Source organism: Podarcis cretensis (assembly GCF_951804945.1).
Source record: "Podarcis cretensis genome assembly, chromosome: 1".
NCBI lineage: Eukaryota > Metazoa > Chordata > Lepidosauria > Squamata > Lacertidae > Podarcis > Podarcis cretensis.
The window spans coordinates 64,938,372-64,962,431 of record NC_137170.1 but is presented as its reverse complement, the minus strand read 5'-3'; the positions used below and the strand labels follow the sequence as shown (position 1 = coordinate 64,962,431).

The following is a 24,060-nucleotide window of genomic DNA, read 5'->3' as shown; positions in this document are numbered from 1 at the left end:
TGTATGGGAAGAATGCAAAATAGATTTCATTCATAAAAAAAAACATGCTTCTGGCAAGATGAATGATTTAAAATCCCAAGGAGAGAAATTATCCTTTTTTAGTTTTGGGATACCCTGATGTTGCTTACACTATTGAAAATCTAATAGATTCACATGTTAAAATGCATTGAAACTTTAAGCTTCAGAATGAAATTAGCAACGTGCAGTGCCTGCCAATGGGTGGCATTCAAGTCCCCTGTGAGACAGAGTGTGTGGCAGACTTCAAAAATTAATTCTGAGCGGGCACCTGTTTACAGGAATTTCCTGTTGGATCTGAATCACATTTAATAAGTTTCAATGACGCAGCTTATGTCCTTTTGTCTAGGCTTTCTTAATAAATGTGGATGTATATCATATATCCATCTGAAACTCAAGCAATATTACATATTTCAAGACATTAGTTAAGTGTCTGTGAACTTGGATAGATCTGGATAAACTAGATTTACCTACCAAGATTCTTTTTAATTGCCTTTTTGGCCCATAAACTTATGTTCTCATCAAGAGAATCTTAAAGGCTTACATAATCTTACTTGTCTGTGAACAAGTCACAAATCTAAATGAAAGCAAGTGGAAAAAAGTCACGAAAGCTATCAGGTAACAAGGAACACCAGCCACCAAAAGGAAAGAACAGAAGGAGGGAAGAACAGGGCCAGTCCTACCATTAGGCGGAGTGAGAAAATTGCCTCAGGCAGCAGTTACTAGGGGGCAATGGTGGTTGCCCGCCACCCTTTAGTCACTCCTCCTGAGCCCCCTGGCCATTTCCCTCTGTGTCACTGTGGCATCATACACCCCTAAACTAGCCTGCTGCACTCAGATATACTGGCAGACATATTTCATTGTCAGAAGTGAAGTAAGATTCAACTGCTAGTCCAGTCAGCTTCTGTACATGGAATGAGGAGACTATTTTGCCCTTTGCCTTAGGCAGTAAAATGTCTTGGTTTGGCCCTGGGGAAGAATACAATAGGTACACAGAGATGTCCAATCTTTTTGTATCATTAGACAACACCTAGATGTTAGCAGATGTATCAGGGCTCATGACTACGACTTGCGAATGAGTAAGATAAAAGACTGTGTCACTAGTCCAGCACAGTAGTTTAATAGTGACTACTACCCATCTTATATAATCTGACTAATGCTTAAAAAGGGACAACCTTCCCTTCCACAGGAACAAAGAAAAACAAAATGCAAAACAAGTGAGCAACAGCAATAAAGATAAAGAAATCCTGGAGGGCCTGCAGTGCTGAGATTTCTGCCTTTGTAAAAGGCCCATCTGCCCTTGTTTTCGATGTAGGTTTGGAGTGCTGTCACACCTCGCCCTTACTGTACTGCCCAAAGCGGCGGCGGCACTACCCAGGCAAAGGGGGCCTGGCAACTCATAACATCTGGGATTGACTACTAGCATGCACTGTATAGGGGGCTGCTCCTGAAGACCAGTCAGAGCCTTCAGTTGGTTCAAAAATAAAAATGCATCTGCTCGGCAGCGGAGTGGCATGGGTTACGTGAAACAATTTCATCCCAATTCTGAAATGACGTCAATGAATTCCTGTGTGTTTTGAGTGCAATTCAGAGTGCTGGCTTTTACCTAGATAGCCCTGTATTTGGGAGAGAGAGCACAAGCCCTGTTTGTGCTTTGAATGTACAGTGGTACCTCGGGTTACATACGCTTCAGGTTACATACGCTTCAGGTTACAGACTCCCCTAACCCAGAAATATTACCTCGGGGTAAGAACTTTGCTTCAGGATGAGAACAGAAATCGTGCTCCGGCGGCACGGCAGCAACAGGAGGTCCCATTAGCTAAAGTGGTGCTTCAGGTTAAGAACAGTTTCAGGTTAAGAACGGACCTCTGGAACAAATAAAGTACTTAACCCAAGGTACCACTGTATATGGTAGGATTCTTCACTGAGTCCTCCTGCTTGGGGAGTAACTGGAATGCTCCCTTCCTCCCTTTACAATGCCTGATGCCTACAGCCATTACCTCTCAGAGACAGGTAAAAACTTTTTATCCAACCAGGCATTTTATAATTCTGTATACAGTTGTATCTTGGTTGTTGAATACCCTGGAACTCGGACGTTTTGGCTCCCAGACGCTACAAACCCAGAAGTGATTGTTCCAGTTTGCAAACGTTCTTTTGGAACCCGAACGTCCAGTGGGGCAATCAGAAGCTGCAATTTGGTTTCCAAACGTTTTGGAAGTCGAACGGACTTCCGGAACAGATTCTGTTCGACTTCCAAGGTATGACTGTATTGCTGTTTTCAGTACTGGAACTTTACTGCAACTGTTTTACCTTCTCTGTGCAGTCTTTAGCTTTTGCAGTTATGTATGTGTGCGTGGGTTTCTACTGTCATTTTTTCAAAGCCACTTCAAACAATTCTGAAAAGGTGGCGTACAAATCTATTTAATAATAATACACAGCAACAGCACAAGTCTTTCCATTAGCCCTTTGAATGTAAAGTTGAGTTAAAGTTTTACAAGAGAGTTTGCTTCATGTATAAGCACAGAATCAAGTATTAAAAGTTTAAGGGACAAGTCACCTCCTATTCTGCGATAAATGATCAACCAGCAGATGGCAATGTCCATTCTTCAGCAGTTTTGGATTGCTCAAGTTCCTATAGTCTCTGCACCTTGACAGCCAATAAAAGGTTTACTCTAGGCATCATCCCTGCCATTTCATCACAGCTAGCTCCTCAGACCATTGTTGGGGCAAACATAACCCATCAAGGGTAACTGTAAAGGTATTTGTCTGGACAGGTACTTTGTGCTCTGAGAATGCAGGGTTGCTGATTGGGAAGAGGAAATGTATTTTATGTATTACATTTATATTTCAATGCAAAACCTTTAGAATGCCCTCAGTGTAAAGTGGCATATATCCAAAGTATTTTGCAAATGGCCCCTGCTCTGTATTGTTCTGCCCCAGGGATGATGAAAAGGTTCAGAAAATGTTTTAGCTATCTGGCCAAAAAGTTTGATCTTATACTGGTGGAACTTTTTCCTGCTTCTTTGCAGAGAATTTATTTATATTGACAATTTATATACTGCTGAACTACAGTTGTCACTAAGTGGTGTACTCAGTACAGACAAAAAATAAATTAAAACTATAAAATCGCAATACAGTTAAAATGCCTACTGGAATAAAAAAGTAGGCACTTGAAGTTCAACAGGATGAGGCCCATAATACCTGAATGCACAGCTCCTAATGGGCACCAGTTGTGCATTTGAGCCATCGGAGGCCACTAACAATGACTCCTCCAAAGACCTTAATGACCAGGCAGAATAACATATCAAAGGGGAGAGGTAAACATTACAGTTTACCAGGATGGTTTGAACACATTACAATTGAAATTTATGAAGTCTCTATGGCCATTCCTGAAACGGTGGATGAGTTATAGTAAGGGTAGCACTGCAAACATGGCCCCTGTAAAATGTAAGAGGTCTTTTACTGAATCTTGTGAATCATTGTTCTTGCTGTATCAGAGTTGTCACAGTCATGTAACTGTGGACTTAGGAAAAGGCTTAAAGGCAATCTATACCGTCTGACAGATCATCTATACCAAGCATCCTCAAAATTTAACAATTCTAATTACTCACTTTGGTTTGCTCACTGCAATGTGTAACCTTCCAGATAAAACTGTATTGACCACCTGATAGAAACTACAGCGAAAAACTTCTATCCTGGGATACAAAGATAAAACAGCTTTCTCTAGGAGCCAAAGTGCAGTGGCATACATGTGCTGTGTGCAAAAAATCTACCGTTGGCACCTTCACTTACAAGAACCTGAACTAGCACAGGTGAGAAAGTTACTGCCAGAAACCCTAGAAAGCTGTTGCCAGTCAGTGTAGACTGGGCTTGATGGATCAAAGGTCTGATTCAGTAAAAAGCAGCTTCCTATATTCATTCACAACACTCCTAGGAACATGATGACGGCTGAATTTAGCAAACAGTCACGTATTCATGTGATGCCTTCTTTGGCCAAATGATACAAAAATGAGAGTGTTCACTCACTCAACTCATTAAAAACTTGCACAGTGAAATAGTTGAAAGATGGCATTGTTGTGTACTGTACATTCTCCATGCACCCAGACAGAGGCAGGAATCACCGTTTGCTCAAGAATCCATAAGAAATGGACCACAACTTATTTGGAAGCTGTTTTTCAGCTGAAGTTTTCAGAAAGTCTTACAGAGTAAATTAAAAAATCAGCATAAATGAGAAGTTAATTTTTTTTAAATGCAGCAAGATATTAAAAAACAAAAAGTCTTGGTTAAAGGTTTTTCATGTGGCACCATGAAAAACAAAGATGGCTCCAGGCAAACCTCTCTGGGAAAATAATTCCAAGGCAAGGTACCAGAACTGAAAAGGACTTGTCTTTCATCAACAGCCACTTTACTTAAGATAGTGGAGGGACTTTGAATAAGTACTCTGAGACCCACCTTAAAAGTCCAGGCAGATTTAAGGAGGATCAGATGGCCCTTTTGAAATCTGGAAGGTTTCTGGAAACAGCTGCCAAGATTGTATGCCTCAATAAGCCCTCCCAAATTCACCTTGTTAGCATCGGTGAAATATTTCATTACTCTGAGCAGTACCAGTCAACCTAGCAGTTTGAAAGCACACTAGTGCAAGTAGATAAACAGGCATCACTGTGGTGGGAAGGTAAACGGCATTCTGTGCGCTCTGGTTTCCGCCACGGTGTTCTGTTGTGCCAGAAGCGGTTCAGTCATGCTGGTCACATGACCTAGAAAGCTGTCTGTGCACAAATGCCGGCTCCCTCAGTCTGAAAAACAAGATGAGTGTCGAAACCCCATAGTCACTTTTGACTGGACTTAATTGTCCAGGGGTCCTTTACTTTTTAAAATCAATAATGTCTACCTGTGTATGCAATGGAAATCCACTTGGGCAACAGGATTTCTGTTTTCTCCCCTCTCCAGCCTCTCATACCCCTCCCCCCAAATCTGCTCTGCTGGGTCATCCAATCCTTCAGGGTATATTTTTGGGTGTGCAGATGGCTGCAGTGGGGAGCAGAGAATGGGGAAGACTCAGTGATTATGCCATGTTGGACCGCACCCTATTTCTACCGAAAAGAGAAATCAGTTAGTAGACCGTTATTTTACTAGGTGGGCAATTGCTTCTTCTTCCTTCGCAACTACATCCAATTGTGTTAAATTAAGACAGAAGCTTTGTTGTTTCGGGTAACTGGACGCTTCTCAACAATAGCGATAAAACAGATCCTTTGTTTTTGTCATCCAGGGTTTCACCTTGGTAGGCAAAATTAAAAACGTCTTCGTGTAAAGTCTATTATTAAACTAATCAGCATCCAACAATATAAAAAAGATAGAGCATATGGAAAAATAGCTGACATCAGAGCAGGATAGACAGGATTAGATCTTGCATGATTTCAAGTACAAATAGATCCCTCTGGGACTTAGTGGATTAATATTTTCTCTCTCTCAGACACTGCTCGGAATTAATGAGGGTACCTGCAACAATGCTGGCAAGCTGCTGAGTCCTGGTGATGGGGTAGATGCTGCGTGCCTGAACAACTGCTGAAGCTATTTTCTTGGCGTGCCTCTCCTCCCCGTATGTTCTCAGGATGGACGCAAGTGCCTGTTGATCTAAAGCATTCACAACATCAGCAGCGGTGGGCATGTCAGGATACCTACGCACAAGAACAGCCAATTAGTTCACTGACGTCAGCTTTCATTGACAAGGGGTGAAGCTTCACAGCATTGAGACATAAAGTCAAACACACATTCACTGCATGCAAGTGCTTCTGAGATTTCTCAATAAGAGGCAGAGATCATTTTAAAGCAGAAATAACTCCTATCTTGTAAATCACCTCTTATTAATTCACATGGAGGCTTTCTCCCTCCAACCCTACCTCCTAATATTAATTAGCTATAAAGAGTAGTTGAGATGCCTTTTATCATAAACTTTAACATTATAGCAGTAGCTCAAATAAAATTTGAAAGACAAAACACTGCTAAGGCTGCCTTGGCTTGTATAATGCCAGGAGATGAACTCATTTTACAAGCAGATATTTTTCCAAGACATCACATTGCTTGATCTATTTCCTGATAAAAAAAAGAGAGAACCTTAATCTCTGTGACCTTTTCCCTCACATCTGGTGTTATGAAAAATGATCTTCTGTGAGGTATTTAATGATCACTTAAAGGTCTCTCAATTCAGAAATGGTCTCTCTTTTAGAAGAAAGGTAGTAGAAATGATCAGCCTGGATAACACTCCCAGAACATAAGGGAGAAACCAGCATTTCTTTCATTTGCCTTTTTGGAATGATGTGAGGGATTTTATGTATCAGCAGCAGCAGCAGCAGAGACTGATTCAGAGTCCTGTGTGCTCATCACAGGCAAGGGATTTTGTTATAAACATTAGACCACCCAAATCCACAAGAAACAGTACAATCAGGTTGTACAATAGTACAAACTTAAGCGAGATTTATTGACCTGAACCAATGTGACAATTTAGACACCAGAAAAACGTTGTGAGGCAAAGAAGTTTGTGTGCTTTAAGATTTCCCCCCAGCACTGTTCCAAAATGCAGGGGGCAGGGAGGATCTTCAGAATTATAGATCTCCCAGAAACTGCAAAGTTAGGAGACCATTGAATCAAAAATTATTATTTGTATTGCTTCTTTATTTGGATTATTTCATTTTACCTCATTAAAAAAAAACCAACCACACATACACACACTGTGTTATCAAATTTCAACAGGACTAAAGTATATTTCTTTCTTTCTTTTAAAGGTCAGGGGTTGATTGTGCTTTGAGTGACAGGAAATCTGTCAAGCCCCTTAGCAATCTCATTTAATGGTTAATCATTCTTAAGAGAAATATACATGACTGATTTCAAGTGTAATTTATACGGATCTTGGCTTAGGTTATGCTTTTCCTGGCTATATTAATTTGCATTTTTAATACCACGGACACTCTGATGATTTTTATATACAGAGCTTCTGGAAATATTTTTTTACTAAAATCTTTAAAAGTGGTCTCTAATGTATTCATTCATTCTATCTGTTCTATCAATCTGTGCATCAGACACCAAAGTTCTGCCACTACTGAAGCCATCGGAATTGTACTAGCTCATTGCCATTGTAAACTATAGATGTTCCACTTGGCTCATCTAACAGTAGGCTCAATGCAATACTGATTCTAGAATACTTTTTAATGAAGTGTATTTATTGTTGAAGACACTTGGCAGGTTATACACAGCTGCTATACATTCAGTAAAATGTACAGCCACACAATGTAATACTCCAGTTTTCCACACTGACACTAGTAGGCAACAGTTATCTATGTGGGGCCATTTCAAAATGGGCAATGCCTTGAAGTCAGTTTTAATTCAGAAGCTTAAGGAGTTTTTGTTTTTATTGTTTACAATTCCAAGAAACCACCTGGAAGAAAAGCATAATTGATCTAATCAAAAGGAGAGGAAAGATGCATATATAGGAATTGCCTCATTGGTCATACTCCAGCGAATCTTTTACATACATTTCAGTTCTGTGTTCCATATGGTTTGCTGTTGCTGTCATCAACCATAGTTTCTATTTTAAATGCCAGACTTAAAATCCACGCGTTTGCAAACATTTGTAACAAGCCAATAAGCAAAACAAACACTGGCACTAAGGCCTACACACTGAACATTAGGGAAAGTATTCTGCCATGGGGGGCGGGGAGATGATTTATGGTGCATATGCAGAGGTAAATATGGGGATTTGATCACAGCTCTGCAACATGAAAAGGAAATTAAATTCAGCATGCTAGTGAAAAATTGATTTCTTGTTGAAGAAAGAAATGTTTTATCAATATGTACCTGCCACCATCCATCCTCATGTCCAAAGGACCATCTTTTCTTAGGGAAAAACCTCTTTCTGGAGTATCAAGTTGCATCGAAGAGCAACCAGCATCCAAAAGAACTCCATCCAGACTCCCTGGCTGCACTCCAGCCAAGGTTAACAAGGCTTCTGCTTGACTAAACTGTCCAAGAAGAGCTTGGATTTGTTGCCTACAAGAAAAAAAGAAGAGAAAATAATATATATATAGTTAGCAGAAGGATAGCAATGCTTAACTTAATTTCCTCCTGGATCCCTATGCATATAATCAGCAACTCCTTCATCCGAAGTCAGTAGCATTGTGACTGGAATGTCTATTCTCATTGCAATCTGGTATGCTTACTTGGATAAGAACCTAACAGAAGTTCAAAAACCGTTTAAGTCTTTGTTCTACCTATGAAAAAATTAAAATGCAACACTAGTGCCCTATGATATAAAACATGGGTAGGCAAACTAAGGCCCGGGGGCCGTATCCGGCCCAATCGCCTTCTAAATCCGGCCTGCGGACCGTCCGGGAATCAGCATGTTTTTACATGAGTAGAATGTGTGCTTTTATTTAAAATGCATCTCTGGGTTATTTGCAGGGCATAGGAATTCGTTCATTTTTCTCTCTCTTCAAAATATAGTCTGCCCCCCACCGCAAGGTCTGAGGGACAGTGGACCGGCCCCCTGCTGAAAAAGTTTGCTGACTCCTGATATAAAATAAGATCACAGATGGCTGCTTTATGTGTCAAAATACATGGGTGTGTAACTTTTTTAGTTCTAAAGAAGGAAATTAAACTCAGAGTTGCTGTTTGATCTCTTAAATCCACACTGTTGCTTTATTCAAAGCATAGCTCTTGCAACATCAAGAGAAACAGTGATTGTCCCAAGCGAAAACATTGCTTCCTCAACTGGTGCACACATTTTGTCAAGATCACCAAGGTGAATGAAATAACTCCCAGAGGTACACAATGAACCTAACCACCAAAGGTCTACTCATAAATTAACAGCCTTGCTACTGCTGCCAGATCAATACCTGAATGAGGCTACGTGGAGGCATTTTTCAACTGGTTAATTGAGGAGTTGGGTGTGTGGGAAGGAAATTGGATTGAATGATGTGGTGTTCAGGGGCCTGTCAGAATGTGTCAGGGGGTACAAGTGTCAATTAGGGATGGACAAGCAAGTGAAAGGTATGTCCAACAGAAATAGAGCACAACTTTTCATTCTCAAGGTGTCTTGTTATCATTTCCCATTTATTTAGTTTTAAAAGACTATGTTCCACCCCACCCAGAGGGAAACTAGACTGATCTGTGTCTGGTTAAGAAAATCTGATGACATCTAAGCTCTGAAGAAAGTAAAATGGATGTGCAGCAATTCAAGGTCCTTAGCACATTATTATTTTTCCATAATTCACCTCTTTCCCCAGAAGACTCATAAAATCCTTGAGTAGTAGTATTTCTACTTTTCAAATGGGAAACTGTATGAGACAAAGGATGCAATTTTAAGTGAGCTGTCCAAGGATGAATAGTAATGATGATAAAATTGGATTGGCATTTAGGAAATTCACAACCCAAGGGTTTATAACTTCAAACATTGACTTTATCATAACCATCTTAGATATCCACACACACACACACACACACAATTCTTTTGGCCCTCGCCACTTTTTCCCTCCATTTTGCATAGCATCCACACTTGAATGGCAGTCTAAATACTATCTGAAATATTCAACTGATTCTTTTGCATTCCTTTTCTTTGCCTTTGTTCCTAATTCCTTTACATTAGGGCTTCTTCATTTTAAAGAAATATTTTAAACAAATTGCTGCTAAAATGTCTGTTGCTCCTGCTTTAACAATAATACTGCCTGTTGTGTAAAAGCCACAGAAATAAAGTGGGGGTGGGGACAGGTCTTTGCACCTACGATCACTTTCACAGCTATTGTTCGGCAATTCATAGCAAGGGTAGGTAATTCCCAAATCACAGCATTCTATTCATGTCACTTGCTGCTTAATCTTAGCAGTTAACTGCCGCCTGTAAACACTAGCAACCCAAAGTGTTTCGCTTAATGTAAGGAACATGCCAAAAGTCAATGCTTTCGAAAAGAAGCTTATTTCCAAACTTCAAACAGAAAGGTCTATTTACAGATTCAGCTTTTTTCCGTGAGATAGTTAACATGTATGCCTACAAGTGACAATTTGCATGGACACTAGCTTGGAAAGGGGCTCAGTCAACTGTTATACAGTGATTACTCTCAAAAGCTAGCAATTCAGGATGGGTTTGAACAGGGCTAAAACTTCTACAGCCATTGACTTTCTGACAGAGCAGCTCCAATTATTATTTTTATTGAATAAAGACCAAACCCTTGGGGGTGGGGCGGGGAATGTTTTTAAAAATTGGGAGGAGAAACTGGCATAGAAAGAAAGCTAAGAGTACATAGTTTGGGGGGTTTTTTGGGGGGGGAAGAGTCCCATCGACTGCAAGAAGATCCAACCTCTCCATTCTTAAGGAAATCAGCCCTGAGTGCTCACTGGAAGGATAGATCCTGAAGCTGAGACTCCAATACTTTGGCCACCTCATGAGAAGAGAAGACTCCCTGGAAAAGACCCTGATGTTGGGAAGATGGAGGGCACAAGGAGAAGGGGACGACAGAGGACGAGATGGTTGGACAGTGTTCTCAAAGCTACCAGCATGAGTCTGACCAAACTGTGGGAGGCAGTGGAAGACAGAAGTGCCTGGCGTGCTCTGGTCCATGGGGTCACAAAGAGTCAGACACAACTAAACGACTAAACAACAACAAATGGGGGGAAAGCAACTGGGCTGATTTTCAGTGATGCATGTGTGTGTGTGTGTGTAGGGGGTTTGTCTTCTAGTGATAGTGCACAAGCAACCAGCCACTTATTTCCGGATAAATGGTGTCAGTAGGGGATGATTTGCAGAGAACTGAGGGGGAGTTAACCCTTTCTTCCCTGCCCAATGTTTTCTCCACAGCCAGTTTTAAACCCATGTCTGTGATGGGGCTAGAATCTAAATTGTGCAAAATTATTTGGGAAGGCTATGTTGCAAAGCAAATAATTAAAAAAAAGTGTTAGGGAGGGACAGGCCCACCACTTCCCAACTGCAAATGCCCCTTCTTCACCCCAAAGCAGCAGCCATTCCAGTTTAATGTTATAATGGGGCCCTCATAACTTGTAGTTCTAGCACCAAAGAAACACTCAAGTGGAATGTTCCTCTAGGTGCATTCACTTCAATTGGTTTTCCATTGTTACTGATGTTCACAGAAGAAGGTATTAACAGGCACCAGAAAACATGGTCTTTAGATTCAGCATTGTTAAGGGAACATTGAAAGAAGGTTCAAGAGAATTCTCATCCAGGCTTGTCAGAACTCAGTTCAAGTAGCCAATAGAAAAGAGACTTAACCAAAACATTGCTTGATACTATGGATATGGGGATGACCAGAAAGAGAACTGTATTTAGGACACCCTGCGATACTATTCAAGGTACCAAGTAATCCAATTGTCACTACTGCTGAGCTTTTAAGCTGTCAGCTGGAACAGATCTGGTTGCAGACGTTAAGTTTCCCATTTATCTGGGAAACTTTCAGGGAAGCTGCATTGACTTCTTGAACAAAACTACATCTTTCTTGGCCAATTTTTAAAAAATCTCAAGAGCTCTCTCTCTCTCTCTCTCTCTCTGTGTGTGTGTGTGTGTGTGAGAGAGAGAGAGAGAGAGAGAGAGAGAGAGAGAGAGAGATTTGGACAGAAAGACACACATCAGTACCTCCCCTGCCCCACTTTGCTACCCAGCATCGAAAGTGTTTGTTTTTATATAGGGGATTTTTGCACTGGTGTTATGCCATAAACACCAGCTGAGAGATTTCTGGTGACAACATATAGACCTGATGCCAGCAACCCAAAGCAACTAATGGTCATTCAGAGGTCTTGCTGATGAACACACTGTTCCAATTACCTCAGCAGGATGTGTGTACAATAATTACTGCCATGTTGGAATCATACACAAGATGCTCTGCCTTAAGGGAGGAGAAAGGAAACTTCACTCTGACCAATATGGCACTTGTTTCCCAATGAATAGATGGAAGGTGATTCACTCTGCCTGTTGATGTAAACGTTTTGCTAAGACAATGTTCATCCTTTTAAAAATATTTTAGATCCTTCAAATCCCTTTTGGCTGTTTTATCTGTTGGCTCTGCCACCTTTATTTTGTGTTTTTATTGCTGTTTCATGTATTTTATGGGAATGGATTCTTTTTACTTTGTTTGAAGCTACCTTGAAACCACCTGGAATGAAAGGCAGAATATAAATCCTATAAATAAATAACACCCAGTTCAAGAATGCTAAGAATATCAGTCTGACAATGAGGAGTCAATGTCTCTTGTGTCAGCAGGTCCTCCAGGTGAGCGTTGTAACTCAATAGGCTGGCATTGTAATCAGAATCCTGTCCAGCATAAACAGTCTCGTTCCCTAGGACAGTTGTTCTGAAGCCAGCAGCTATAGTTCAGAGACTGACTGCGTTCCCTGGTCACTCTACATACAGCACCATCTAGAGTACCCAAGAACAGACTCAGGTCCTGGCAGGATATTTGAATGAGATATACTCAGTCTAATTTCTAAACTGTTGCAACCTACTCAAGATCTTCTGCTGATACTCCTCTGACAGACAGAAGCTTGTACAGGTATGTGTTGAGGACCACTCGCCAAGAAATGGAGGATGAGGAAACAGTTCTTTCTCTTCCTGACAACTACGTGGACAATCAACTATCTTCTTCGCAACAAACAACAGCTGTGTCTGATCTGAATGTGTAGATACACCTCCACAGGTCACAGAACCAGAGTTGGAAAGGATCACAAAGATCTTAAAAGTCCAACCACTTTCCAAAGCAGGAAATCCATTGCTGGGCATCTATTTTGTGCTTAAAAACATATAATGAAGATGAGGCCACCACCTACCAGGATAGCCTGTTCGACGGTTGAATAACCCATACCACTAGGAAATTCTTTCTAATATTTACTCTTAATCCTTTATCTTGCAATTGGAACCCTTCTGTTTGGGCCCTATTGCTTGCCTGCAGCATTATTTAGATGTCTGGGTCACCATGTCATTGTGAAGTGCTTCAGGGATCCCTGCTCATGCTTCACCTTTTGACAAGCCCCAAATACCCTGGAGGCAATTCCACTTCACCTTCACCAAATCCAATACCCACAACTACTAGCTACGTTAGGATAAGGAAAGAGATAGAATCATAGAATCATAGAGTTGGAAGAGACCACAAGGGCCATCGAGTCCAACCCCCTGCCAAGCAGGAAACAGATAATAGACCAGGGTGTGAAGAGAAGATATATAACTAAAGAGCAACTCTGACTGATCTCTGCATACTATGTGCTTCAAAGCCACTATGTGACAAGGGAGGTTCCTCCCTTTGCCGGAGTCAATTTAGTTTTGTCTCTGCCTCCTGTCTCAAGGGCATGGCTTCTCCCAAAGGATTTAGAATTCCCCACCCCCACAGGAGAGTTTTATTTTATCTTTAAACTCATTTGATGTCTCAGGAGGAATAAGTATGTCTGTATGGAGATAATGCAAAGATTGTGGACAGCAAATATACAGGACAGTAACAGCAAGCAAGCAAACAAAACGAAAGATTACAAAACAGTAATATTTGGAATTCTTCGAAGCCTATGAAGGTTTAATTGTTTTTTAAAACCCACATTTAGTGGTTAGAGATAACTGCAGATATTGCTTTAATGATAACTTTTATCTACATCTTTAAATCCACATTATAGTTCTCTGCCCCAAGGCAAACAGTGGGAGTGTAACCAAAAAACAGGTCAAAAATATGAAGATTTCTTTTTTATGGCAGTTTCTAACACACACATACCCCAATTTTTTTTAAGAAGTTAAATGATGAAGAAACATGAAAAAATATTAGTGTTTACCATTATTTGTGTGTAGTTGCAGCTTCCTTATGTGTAATCCAAAGGCCTCTCAATTCTAAGCAAGACAGCACAACTTCTCACACAACCTAGCCCACAATGTATTTAGGCACCAAATATTCATTGTTCGTCTATAGGTAGTGATGCAAATCAAATCCAAAATAATAGAATTTTAAATCTGAATGTGACGGACCTTCTGTTAAAGATGGTTGTTTTCAGACTTTCAAACTTCAGACAATGCAGTTCCTATTTCTGTCAATTAGGATCTTGACGATATGGGGTTTCATGGAAAGTGCAGGTACGAAACGTTAACAACGTTTTCTGTATTTTTGGGAGGTTGAGATGAGCCCAACAGCTAAACTCTAACCACCAAGATTGTATATTGTGAACCAGCTCTCTGCAAATGATGTTTAAATGCTAATCACGTTATGCCTAAATTCCCAAGATGACATACAAAAGCAACAAAGAATGAAACAACAAGTGGAACTCTCTTCCATGGCATACCAGAGCTGGACCCCTTGTGCTTTCAATCTTTTTGCTGGCAAGCAAAGACTTTTCAGTTTACAGCCCTTTGGCCACCAGGTATTGTATATTTTATTCCCTGCCCCACCACTCTGTTTTTCTTCTTTTTGTATGTGCTTTTAAATGGTTTTGAGTGTTTCTAGTGCTGTTTTAATAGAGTTACTTAGTTGATTTGTTTAAAAAAATATTTCTAATGATTGTGTGTTTTTAGCTGCATCTGTTTTAATCTATGCTGTGAGCCATTTTGGATTCTGTACGGGGAAAGGCCAGGTGTTAAATAAACGAATGCATACACACACAAAAACAAAGCCTGTGTCTGGCACAAGTTCTCAAATTAAAAATAACATAAAATTATTTGAATGGAAAAATATTGTGTCTCAGTAGGCAGAATATGCTACATCTATCCACAAATCACAGGAACCTCAAATTTATATTGAGACCTCAGGACACTGAGCAATTTTAGGAAAGAATTACATGCTTCAACTATGGCCAGGTTAAGCTTTTTGTTGTTCCAGGTTCTGTCAGCAGCCATCAATCTCCGAACGTAAAGAAAATGAAAAATGGCAGGATGGGGGAAAAAAATCCAATTTCTTTTAATATACACTGCAAGCAAAGCTCATATTCTCAAATTTAACAACTGTCATTCATGGCTTCCTACTGCAAATGAAAAACCACAGAAATGTTAATTTCAAGCACCTATAGACTGTACTGTACAATTTAATTACACTACAAACTCCAAATGACATATTCAAAAGTCCTGATATTTGGAATTTATGGTCAAAAACCCACAATGGGTTAAAGGGCTCTATAGCTAAACGGTCATATTTAGGATACAAAACATATTGTGTAGAGAAACTGGAAGAAAGGACAATCCCACTAGTGCCTGATGAAGAAAATGATCTATTGGTTTTCTTCCTCACCAAATTTTCCTCCAACAGATGTACACCAGAAGGACATAATGAAAAGCACACTTTTATTCCAGAAGCAGGTTGTTGAGATATATGGGGTTGCACAAGGAGCAAAATTAGTCTCAAATATATACAGTGGTGCCTCGCAAGACGAAAATAATCCGTTCCGCGAGTCTCTTCGTCTAGCGGTTTTTTCGTCTTGTGAAGCATCCCTATTAGCGGCTTAGCGCTATTAGCGGCTTAGCGGCTATTAGCGGCTTAGAAAAAGTGGGGGGGAGGGAAAAAACTCGCAAGACTCGCAAGACCATAGGGAAATTCGTTTTGCGAAGCGCCTCGAAAAACGGAAAACCCTTTCGTTTAGCGGGTTTTTCGTCTTGCGAGGCATTCGTCTTGCGGGGCACCACTGTAATACCTACAAGATTGGGAATCCTTTACCTTTTTGACACCTTACCTTTTTTTTAAAAAAAAAATCATGTTAACACAAACCTCAGTTTTGGTGTTCATTTATCATAAGAAAGTATCAGAGGGTTATTTAAAGCAATTGGCAAATTATAAATTAACACCTGATTACTAGCGTCTAATAAAAGACACCCCTCAGTTCATTTCTCCACTTATTTAATTCAGACGAGTAATCTTGTAGCTAAATGGCATAATAGAGGTATACCATCATACCACACAAGAAATTATAATTTTGGAAACAGACACAAGATTACCCTTGACAAGTTGCTTATGGATTTACACAATTTTCCTGGCTGGTTCACACCACGAGGGCTACAGCTACAGACTGAACAAGACTTTGCTTCATCTCTGGTCGCCCAATTAAACATGAAAAAAAGAACGGGTTAATAGTATACTGACACTTCTCCTGCTTATGTGTAAGTTGTTCTGTTTATGGTTGCAAATTAAAAAATAGTAATAAATAATAGAACAAAAGATAACATACTGGTGTGGAGAAATTTACTGACCACTAACACTGGCTTGGGATGCGGCTTAGTCATGCTGGCCACATGACCCGGAAGCTGTACGCCGGCTCCCTTGGCCAATAAAGCGAGATGAGCGCCACAACCACAGAGTCGGACACGACTGGACCTAATGGTCAGGGGTCCCTTTACCTTTTAACACTGGCTTAATTTAGTGACCATAGGTTTGAAGCAGCTGAGTGATCAATAAAACCAGCCTTGGGCATGACACCATCACACAAACAATGGAAAGGTTGTAGTCTCCTTGACTGAGAGGGAGAGCCTTTTGCTTGAGCGAGAGTCCCAGTAAGAGTTTTAAATATTCATAGAACATCACAAATTGTAACAATTGTTTATGATATTAAATAAGTATATCAATGTGCATTTAAGACGAAAAAAATCTGGAATAGTATATTGCCGGGGGGAAATTAGGAAAATGACTAGCACTGGTCTACATTCAGAAGAGAGATGCAATGTGGTCAGTTTCAATGTATGTACCATAATATAATTTTACATGTGCTATAATACCACTTGTGTGATGACATAAACCAGTACTTCTGAATGCAAATGCAGCCATATTTTAAAGAGGCATGAATGTGCTTTCTATTACTCAGTTTCACTTGAACACTCTGAACCATCTGCTTTGACCCAGCAAAATGCTATACTGTAGTATCAACTGCGTTTGACCAAACTGCGGGAGGCAGTGGAAGACAGGAGTGCCTGGCGTGCTCTGGTCCATGGGGTCACGAAGAGTCGGACACGACTAAACGACTAAACAACAACAAGTATCAACTGCACAATAACTTCAACCAATCAACCAACTCTTCTTTGCAAAATGCAGCTAAGTATTGGTCATTACATAGAATCAAGCAATTCCAAAACTTCAGATCTCCAGTTGATGAATACATTCTTACTCATTTCTCCCAACTCACAAGTGCAATCCTAAGCATGTTTATTTTGAGACAGGTTCAATGTATTCAATGGAGGTTACTCACTAGTAAGTGGTTTTAGGATTGTAGCCTTCACTTTTTCAAAGATATGGGATTTATTACCAAGCAGTAATGCGGTATTATTCAATCTCCATAAATTTACACATCATTCTGGAAACATTTTGGCCATGAACTACAAGTCTCCTGCATAGTTAAGTCCCATTTTTATTTAATCATATCAATTCAATTTAATATTGCTAAATGTTCCTTACATTTGTGCTAATTTAAAATGCATCTGTGTATTCATCAGGGTGTAAAAACTAATTCTGATTTTTAAAACAGACAGAAATATTAAGGGTTCAGAAAGTAGATGAAAATGGACTGTCAAAACAGTTCTGTTGCTACATATGCATACCCTTAGCATAGTTAATGGTAGTGCTGGATGAATCAATGAATGATAAAAGGACTATGCCTCTTACAAGGTCTTTAGTAATTGCAAGAGCTGCCTAAGTTGCCACAGTAAATTCCAAGTTAAATTAAATCCTTACAACACAAGATGGTGAATATTTTTGGCTATGGGAATCTACAGTGAAACACAAGCATAGACAGTGCACTCTCAGATCTTCCAGTCTACTCCTTTCAACCTAAGTTTGATCAAAGAAAACAAGTTCCCCAATTCACCTTTAACTAGTGCATAAAAACATGGTGCAATTCATTTTTAGTAAAAGTAAAATCCGATTCTCTTTAAATGAGACTAGTTAATGATATCATTGTGCAAGGTTTTCAATAGAAATCATGTCATTTCAACTGGAAGTTTGTGGTAGGGTAGACTGACTACTGAGAACAGGCATTATTATTTGTGTACCTACATAGGAACATCTAGAAAGCACTTACAGTATCTCTCTCTTCCCCTTTATCAATAGATTTGTTAGCAAGGTTTTAGTTGTATCCACAACAAAGCCATTTCTGGCAAACCAAATGCACTATACACACATACACACTTAAAATGAAGGTGAAATATATACAAAATACTACTTTTCAATCTCTTCTTTACAAACTCTGTAAAAATATAAAATGCTTCTACAGCAGGGTTTCCCAGACTTGGGTCTCCAGCTGTTGTTGGACCACAGCTCTCATCATCCCTAACTAGCAGGAGCAGTGGTCAGGGATGATGGGAAGTGTAGTCCAAAACAGCTGGAGATGGGGGCACTGAGAGTAAGGCTCCCTTTTTAAATAGCAATCTAAGCCATTTTTTCAGAAAATAAAACCACATGTGTGAAAAGGAATAATAACCTAACTTTTTAAAATCTAAAGTCTCTGAAATGCAAATAGGGGAGGTGATTAAATTTGATGAGAATTCCACATATTATTGCGGGCTTCCCATTTTGTTCCTTACAAAAACCCTTTTTGTTTTGATGACTTTCCAACAAGATTTTAAATAAATAAAAAGCTGTAGTCAGATGAGTTCATTAGGAAGTGATGCGTGAACTGGAAAAACTTACAGAGAAATCAGCTACCTAGGGAATTACAGTGAACAGTCACTTCTGCCATCTCTCTTGGAATAAGCATGTCACTGTGTTAAGGATGTCATTCTCTGTAAGGCTGCCAGGCATACAGGTGCAACAGGAAGAGGGAAAAGGTCACTGCCTTGCCCACTGTTCAAGACATTTTAAAACCTGATACACAACATTATTTATTTTATACCTCGACACAAAACATGGTGACTGAACAGGATGCAGCCTTTCTCATGAGGTCCTTAACAATTCAGTAGCCTCTAAGTGCGAGGAAAACTGCCCTGTCTTTCCATTTTCATCTGGCAGCAGGTAGGTTCTCTGCTTTGGCATAAAACAATTCCAAATTTTCCAATGGTAAAACATGGCTAATGTAGTTATTATACAACATCTCTCCAAGCTGGTGTCCAGGAGAATTTTTTTTACTGACAATCCCTTGCATATTGGCTTTCGCAAACATGGCAAACCTGCTTCTCTGGCAGAATGTAACTGATACAAAAGGGGGGGGGGTTACTATTATCTGCCAGAAAAGGCATTGTCCATTATTCTGAGCTGGATTAGGAACCAGCAGTTCTAAAGTGCATATGGAACTCTGTATTCTAATATGCTCCCCTCCTTTCTTTTATATGCAGAGGAAGGTTTTTGAAACCGCACAGCAAAGTCTTTTTGCCTCCTGGATTCCAAAAGAGGCAGGACAGGAATCCTACTGCACAGAAAAAATGACTGCTGATCTACCATAATGTATCTTTATTAGTCAGGTCAACAGAAGCCACGGGGATATTTTAAACGTGAAACATTATGAACTCTGTGATGTCCATATGAAAGACAAAGGGTGTGCGATTTTAAAAATAAAATCAGAAGCATGAAACATGAAACATGAAACACAATTCCAGAAGATAAATTTTAAGTAAGAGGAAGGAAGAGTTGTGCTCATGTTAAGATGGGTGTCAAGCACTGATCCTCACTTTTGCTTTTGTAAGAGGGATCTTTAAACCTGTGTCTGAAATCCTTGACATTCAACATTAAATGGACACAACTCTTCCTTCCAAGAGTTTGATGGAACCAAAAGTAGCATTAATTTCTCGTGGACAAAACATCTTTCTTCTGAATATTTTCTTTTATGTATTATCAATGGGCAGTATTCAATGAAATAATTGTGGCTAGCACAAAGTTTAGCACTAGCACAACAGGACTTTGCCTCTTCTCTTTCCAGTACTTTGCTGGAGGGTTAGGAGAACCCCAGGAACAGATTTTAGAGGGTGCACAGGGGGAGGGGGAGATTGTTCTCTTGCACAGGGAGAAAACCTTGTACTGGTGGAACCAGTGGTGCAGCGGGACGTTGAATGCAAGCACTTATTTACATCAGTGGTTCTCCAAAAAGGGAAGTGGGAAACATAAGGGCTGTGAATGTGGGGCTGAAAGCCAACAGATGAGAACATGGTGTGCTGAGACTGGCTAAGGAGTCCCAATTTTCCTTGATTATCCCTTTCAAACAGGCAAACAGCAGAACAAATTTAGATTGTGGCCCTTTAAAGAAGATAAACGTATTATATCATGGTAAGATTGGTGCGTCATGGTAAATTCATCAATGATACAACTTGGAACTAAACATAGCATTTTATACCTTAAAGAGAGAAACTGAAATAGCTCATTTTTGTAACCAAGACCGACGCCTTCAGATCGTATCAGCTGTGCTGGCAGAGCATTATATGAAAGACGGTGCTACATAGGCCTGAGAGACGGGATTTGAGCATCATGCATATATGCAACGTGCATATTTCAAAATCCCCATGAGATACTGAAAACCAGGCAGCAGGAAAATCTGTCTGTTGCAGCTGATGTTACATTTGGAAACAATGGCATTATCCTTCATTTTCTAAATACAAACAGACTGACAGTGGTAAACAAACACTTAAGAGCGATCTCTCTTTCCTTCACACCTTGATAAGCAGATAGCACCCCAACCTCACACTGAATGGAATTCACACACCGTCTACAGTCCCAAATTATCTGTTTCCTAGTGTGTGCGTTTAAACTAGCAAGGCATAAGCATCATACTTAATTTTTTAACACTATTCACCTATTATGGAATGAGGCAAAACAAAGAAGACTTATTTCCCTTTCCTGTGAGCCAGGTTTTAAAAACCCTATAGCAGAGGTGGGCAGTTTTTGGATAGTGGCAGCCTAGTCACCAGTAGTGACTAGTGGACCCTGTACTTGGTAGGGCAGAGTGGTCAAGGAGGTCGTGGTGGTGCAGACATGAGGGTCTCCTTGGTGAATATGATGGCATGATGGCAGCAGTAGTTCAGCAATATCTGGAGGGCCACAGGTTAGCCACATCTGTTTTGAAGTCACATAGGTTTAGTGGAAGTAATAGGTGCACACAAGTATCTCACTTAGATTTGTGGATTTTAAAGAGTTTTAAATTTACGGTTGCATCATGCCCTATTATTTATTTTAAAATAAAAATATAGAACTATATATCTTTTCATGCAGGCTAATATAGTCCTCACTGATAAACAAAACTGAGTGTGGAATTCCATATTCTATTTCACCCTACTGCATTATTTTAAGTTGTCCCCCCCACCAAGTCTCTACTTCAAAGCATACACATGATCAGTTTAAATATAGAAATAGAAGTATGTAAAGGCAACTGAATTAATTCTATCATGATTGAGAATTTACAGTGATTCTATTGCTGAGATGCCACATCTTTAAAACTCTATAGAAGGCCCCTCTCCTTTCTATATTGAGAAAGAACTCTAATTGGCCAAAACCAGTCATAAAAATTTAACTCTGTTTCTGAAAACACAAGTGCCAAGGGGTAATGCATCACTAATGGTTTCCAGTGGAATAAATAGCAGTTCTGACGTCAAAACTTTGTTACACTCCAATAACTGTCTCACTTGGGGTTTCAGGTACAGCGAGTTACATGTCAGTTTTAAATAAAGATATAAAAATAGAATGCATGGCAAACCACACTGTCATTATGCCACCTGACACTATACAATTTGTGGCCAATAAATGGTTTGGAAAGGAGGCAGATAACATAAAAATAATATTTTCAGGCTCATGAAGCCCCTCTCCTCATGTTGAGTTTTTTGCTTTGAGATTACTCCACTCCCTCAAAGGTTATACTGTTGCATTTTACATTTAAGGGTCTCAGCAAAAATGGAACAAGAAGTATATTGGTAAACTAGAATAGTTTTGAACCGGTTTCCTACCCAAACTGAAAACCACATCATGCCTCTAACTAACGGTTTTGCATGTGTGATTGTGTATGTGCACATATGAGGGAGTAAGTGTAAATGTGGATCCACAATAATTTGCAATGTATGGAGTAGAGAGTTACAAAAAACTTCCTTGTGTCTCCCTTCAGCGAGTTTCTCACCCAGCTGGCCCCACAAAACTGGCCAGCTACACTGCATTAAGCAAACCCAAAGTCAACAGGGGCAGAGGCAGGTTTCTAGACAAGGGGAAACAGGATCCTTCCAATCAGTAATGGCTGGCGGGGCAGCACAAGCATTGCTCACCAGGCATCCTGATGCTTTGCACTACTGCCAGTTACCAAGAAGGAGGAGCAAAATGGGGAGCTTGACACAAGTGCAGTGGCAGGAACGATGGATTGATTCCACTGCTGTGCCTACACTGTACCCCCACTGCCTTCCCCCCTTTCAGTAATCAGCAGCAATGGGAAGCCAGGGGAGAAGAACCACACCACTAGGCACTACTTTTTCCAGAGTACAACCGTACTAGGCAGTTTCCGAAACAGTGTGCTTCCAAAGTATATTAAATCAGCAGTGTATGTCCAGCCAGTTCCATTGGCATGAATGCATTACTCTTATAAGCACACTAAATTAGGAGACAAAATAAGCTATTATGCAACAACACCAATATTATAGCTTTAAGTCATAAGTGTAGAAAATAATGCAGCAGTACACTGAAATACAGTGATCTCCAATGAGAGCACTGATTTGCATATTCAGGCAAATAGATCAAAAGGAATATTCTGTCACCTGATATCGCATATGTGCATGAATGATTCAATGCTTGTTCCATTTGTGCAATGACCTATGTACAGTCTCTAAAACCGGTTGGCTCTGAAGTTGGGACATATGCTAACCTATTCACAAGACATCACACACATGCATATTTACCATGAGATAACAGCAGACTCTTCTCCTAGTTAGGAAGAGAGTTTTGCAAGCCTACTCTTAGGTGACAATGCAGTGGTGGCTTGCTCCGGCGCAATTGCAAAGACATTAATGTAACTTTCTGTAAGACTATTTGGGACAGATTGTTGAGGGGACATGAGCAGACTGAGGTACGTCAGTGGAAGAGCACAAAGAAGAAGACTGCAGTAGTCAAGGTGGGGGAGGATTGCGGATGCTTCAAAGATTTCTCTTCGACAACAGAGAGGAAAGGCTGTTTTCTGTAATGTTGTAAAGGAAGAAGCAGAATAATTTGATGACATACTAATTGAGGTGGGAAGAAAAGAAGAGAAAACTAAGACATTGTGCCTGGTGAACAGGGTAGATAGGTGACAATGGGAAGAAAGATTGGAAGTTCAGTCTTGAGAATATTGAGCTTGAGATGATTACAAAGAATCAAAGTAGAAATATTGACTGGACACCTGTAGATAAGAACTGTAAAGATACCTTTGGATTTGGCAATGAGGCACTATAAAAGGTTAGTAGGACAGTATTTACTCTTGCAGAAGCCTTGCTGATTCTGCTTCAGCAGGGCTTGTTGTTCTATATGTTTGGCAATTCTCTCTTGAATGCTTTCCACCAATTTCTCTGGAATAGACATTAAGACACAGTAATTGTCTGCATCCCCTTTTAAAAACTGGTGTAACATTGGCCACTTTTCTGTCTCTTGGAACAGCATCTGCTCCTGAGGGCAAGTTAGATACAGTGGTACCTCGGGTTACATACACTTCAGGTTACATACACTTCAGGTTACAGACTCCGTTAACCCAGAAATATTACCTCGGGTTAAGAACTTTGCTTCAGGATGAGAACAGAAATCGTGCAGAGGCAGCGCAGCAGCAGCAGGAGGCCCCATTAGCTAAAGTGGTGCTTCAGGTTAAGAACAGTTTCAGGTTAAGAACAGACCTCCAGAACGAATTAAGTTCTTACCACTGTATTTTGGTTAGAAGTTGGAAGACCAGAAATTTCATATTTGAGTTCTTTCAGAACTTTTGTTACCTTGAAGCTTTGTCAGTGAGGCTGAAGTGCTTCATCAGCTGTTCTCTTGCTTGCACACTCGCGTGCTATCTTAGATAGTTAAGTGCATAGTATGAGATTGCAAGTGACCAATTAAGTTTTATTTTAAAATGTACACGCGGCTTTGTGCAGGGGTTCTGTTCCCGCCCCTATGCGTGTCAGCTGAGCATGCATAAGCACACCCAGCCCGTTCT

The 24,060-nt window shown here is 40.1% G+C and overlaps 1 protein-coding gene across 4 annotated transcripts in view; it reads right to left on the bottom strand.

Moving 5' to 3' along the window:
- Nucleotides 1–24,060, bottom strand: part of METTL15 (methyltransferase 15, mitochondrial 12S rRNA N4-cytidine) — an 85,882-nt gene that overhangs the window by 7,217 nt on the left and 54,605 nt on the right. For all 4 annotated transcript variants that reach the window (XM_079969567.1, XM_079969565.1, XM_079969568.1 and 1 more), the window contains 2 exons: nt 7,864–8,055; nt 5,512–5,690 (listed from right to left, as the gene is read on the bottom strand). In XM_079969567.1, coding sequence (XP_079825693.1) covers nt 5,512–5,690; nt 7,864–8,055 — 371 coding nt within the window. The remainder of the gene's footprint in view (nt 1–5,511; nt 5,691–7,863; nt 8,056–24,060) is intronic.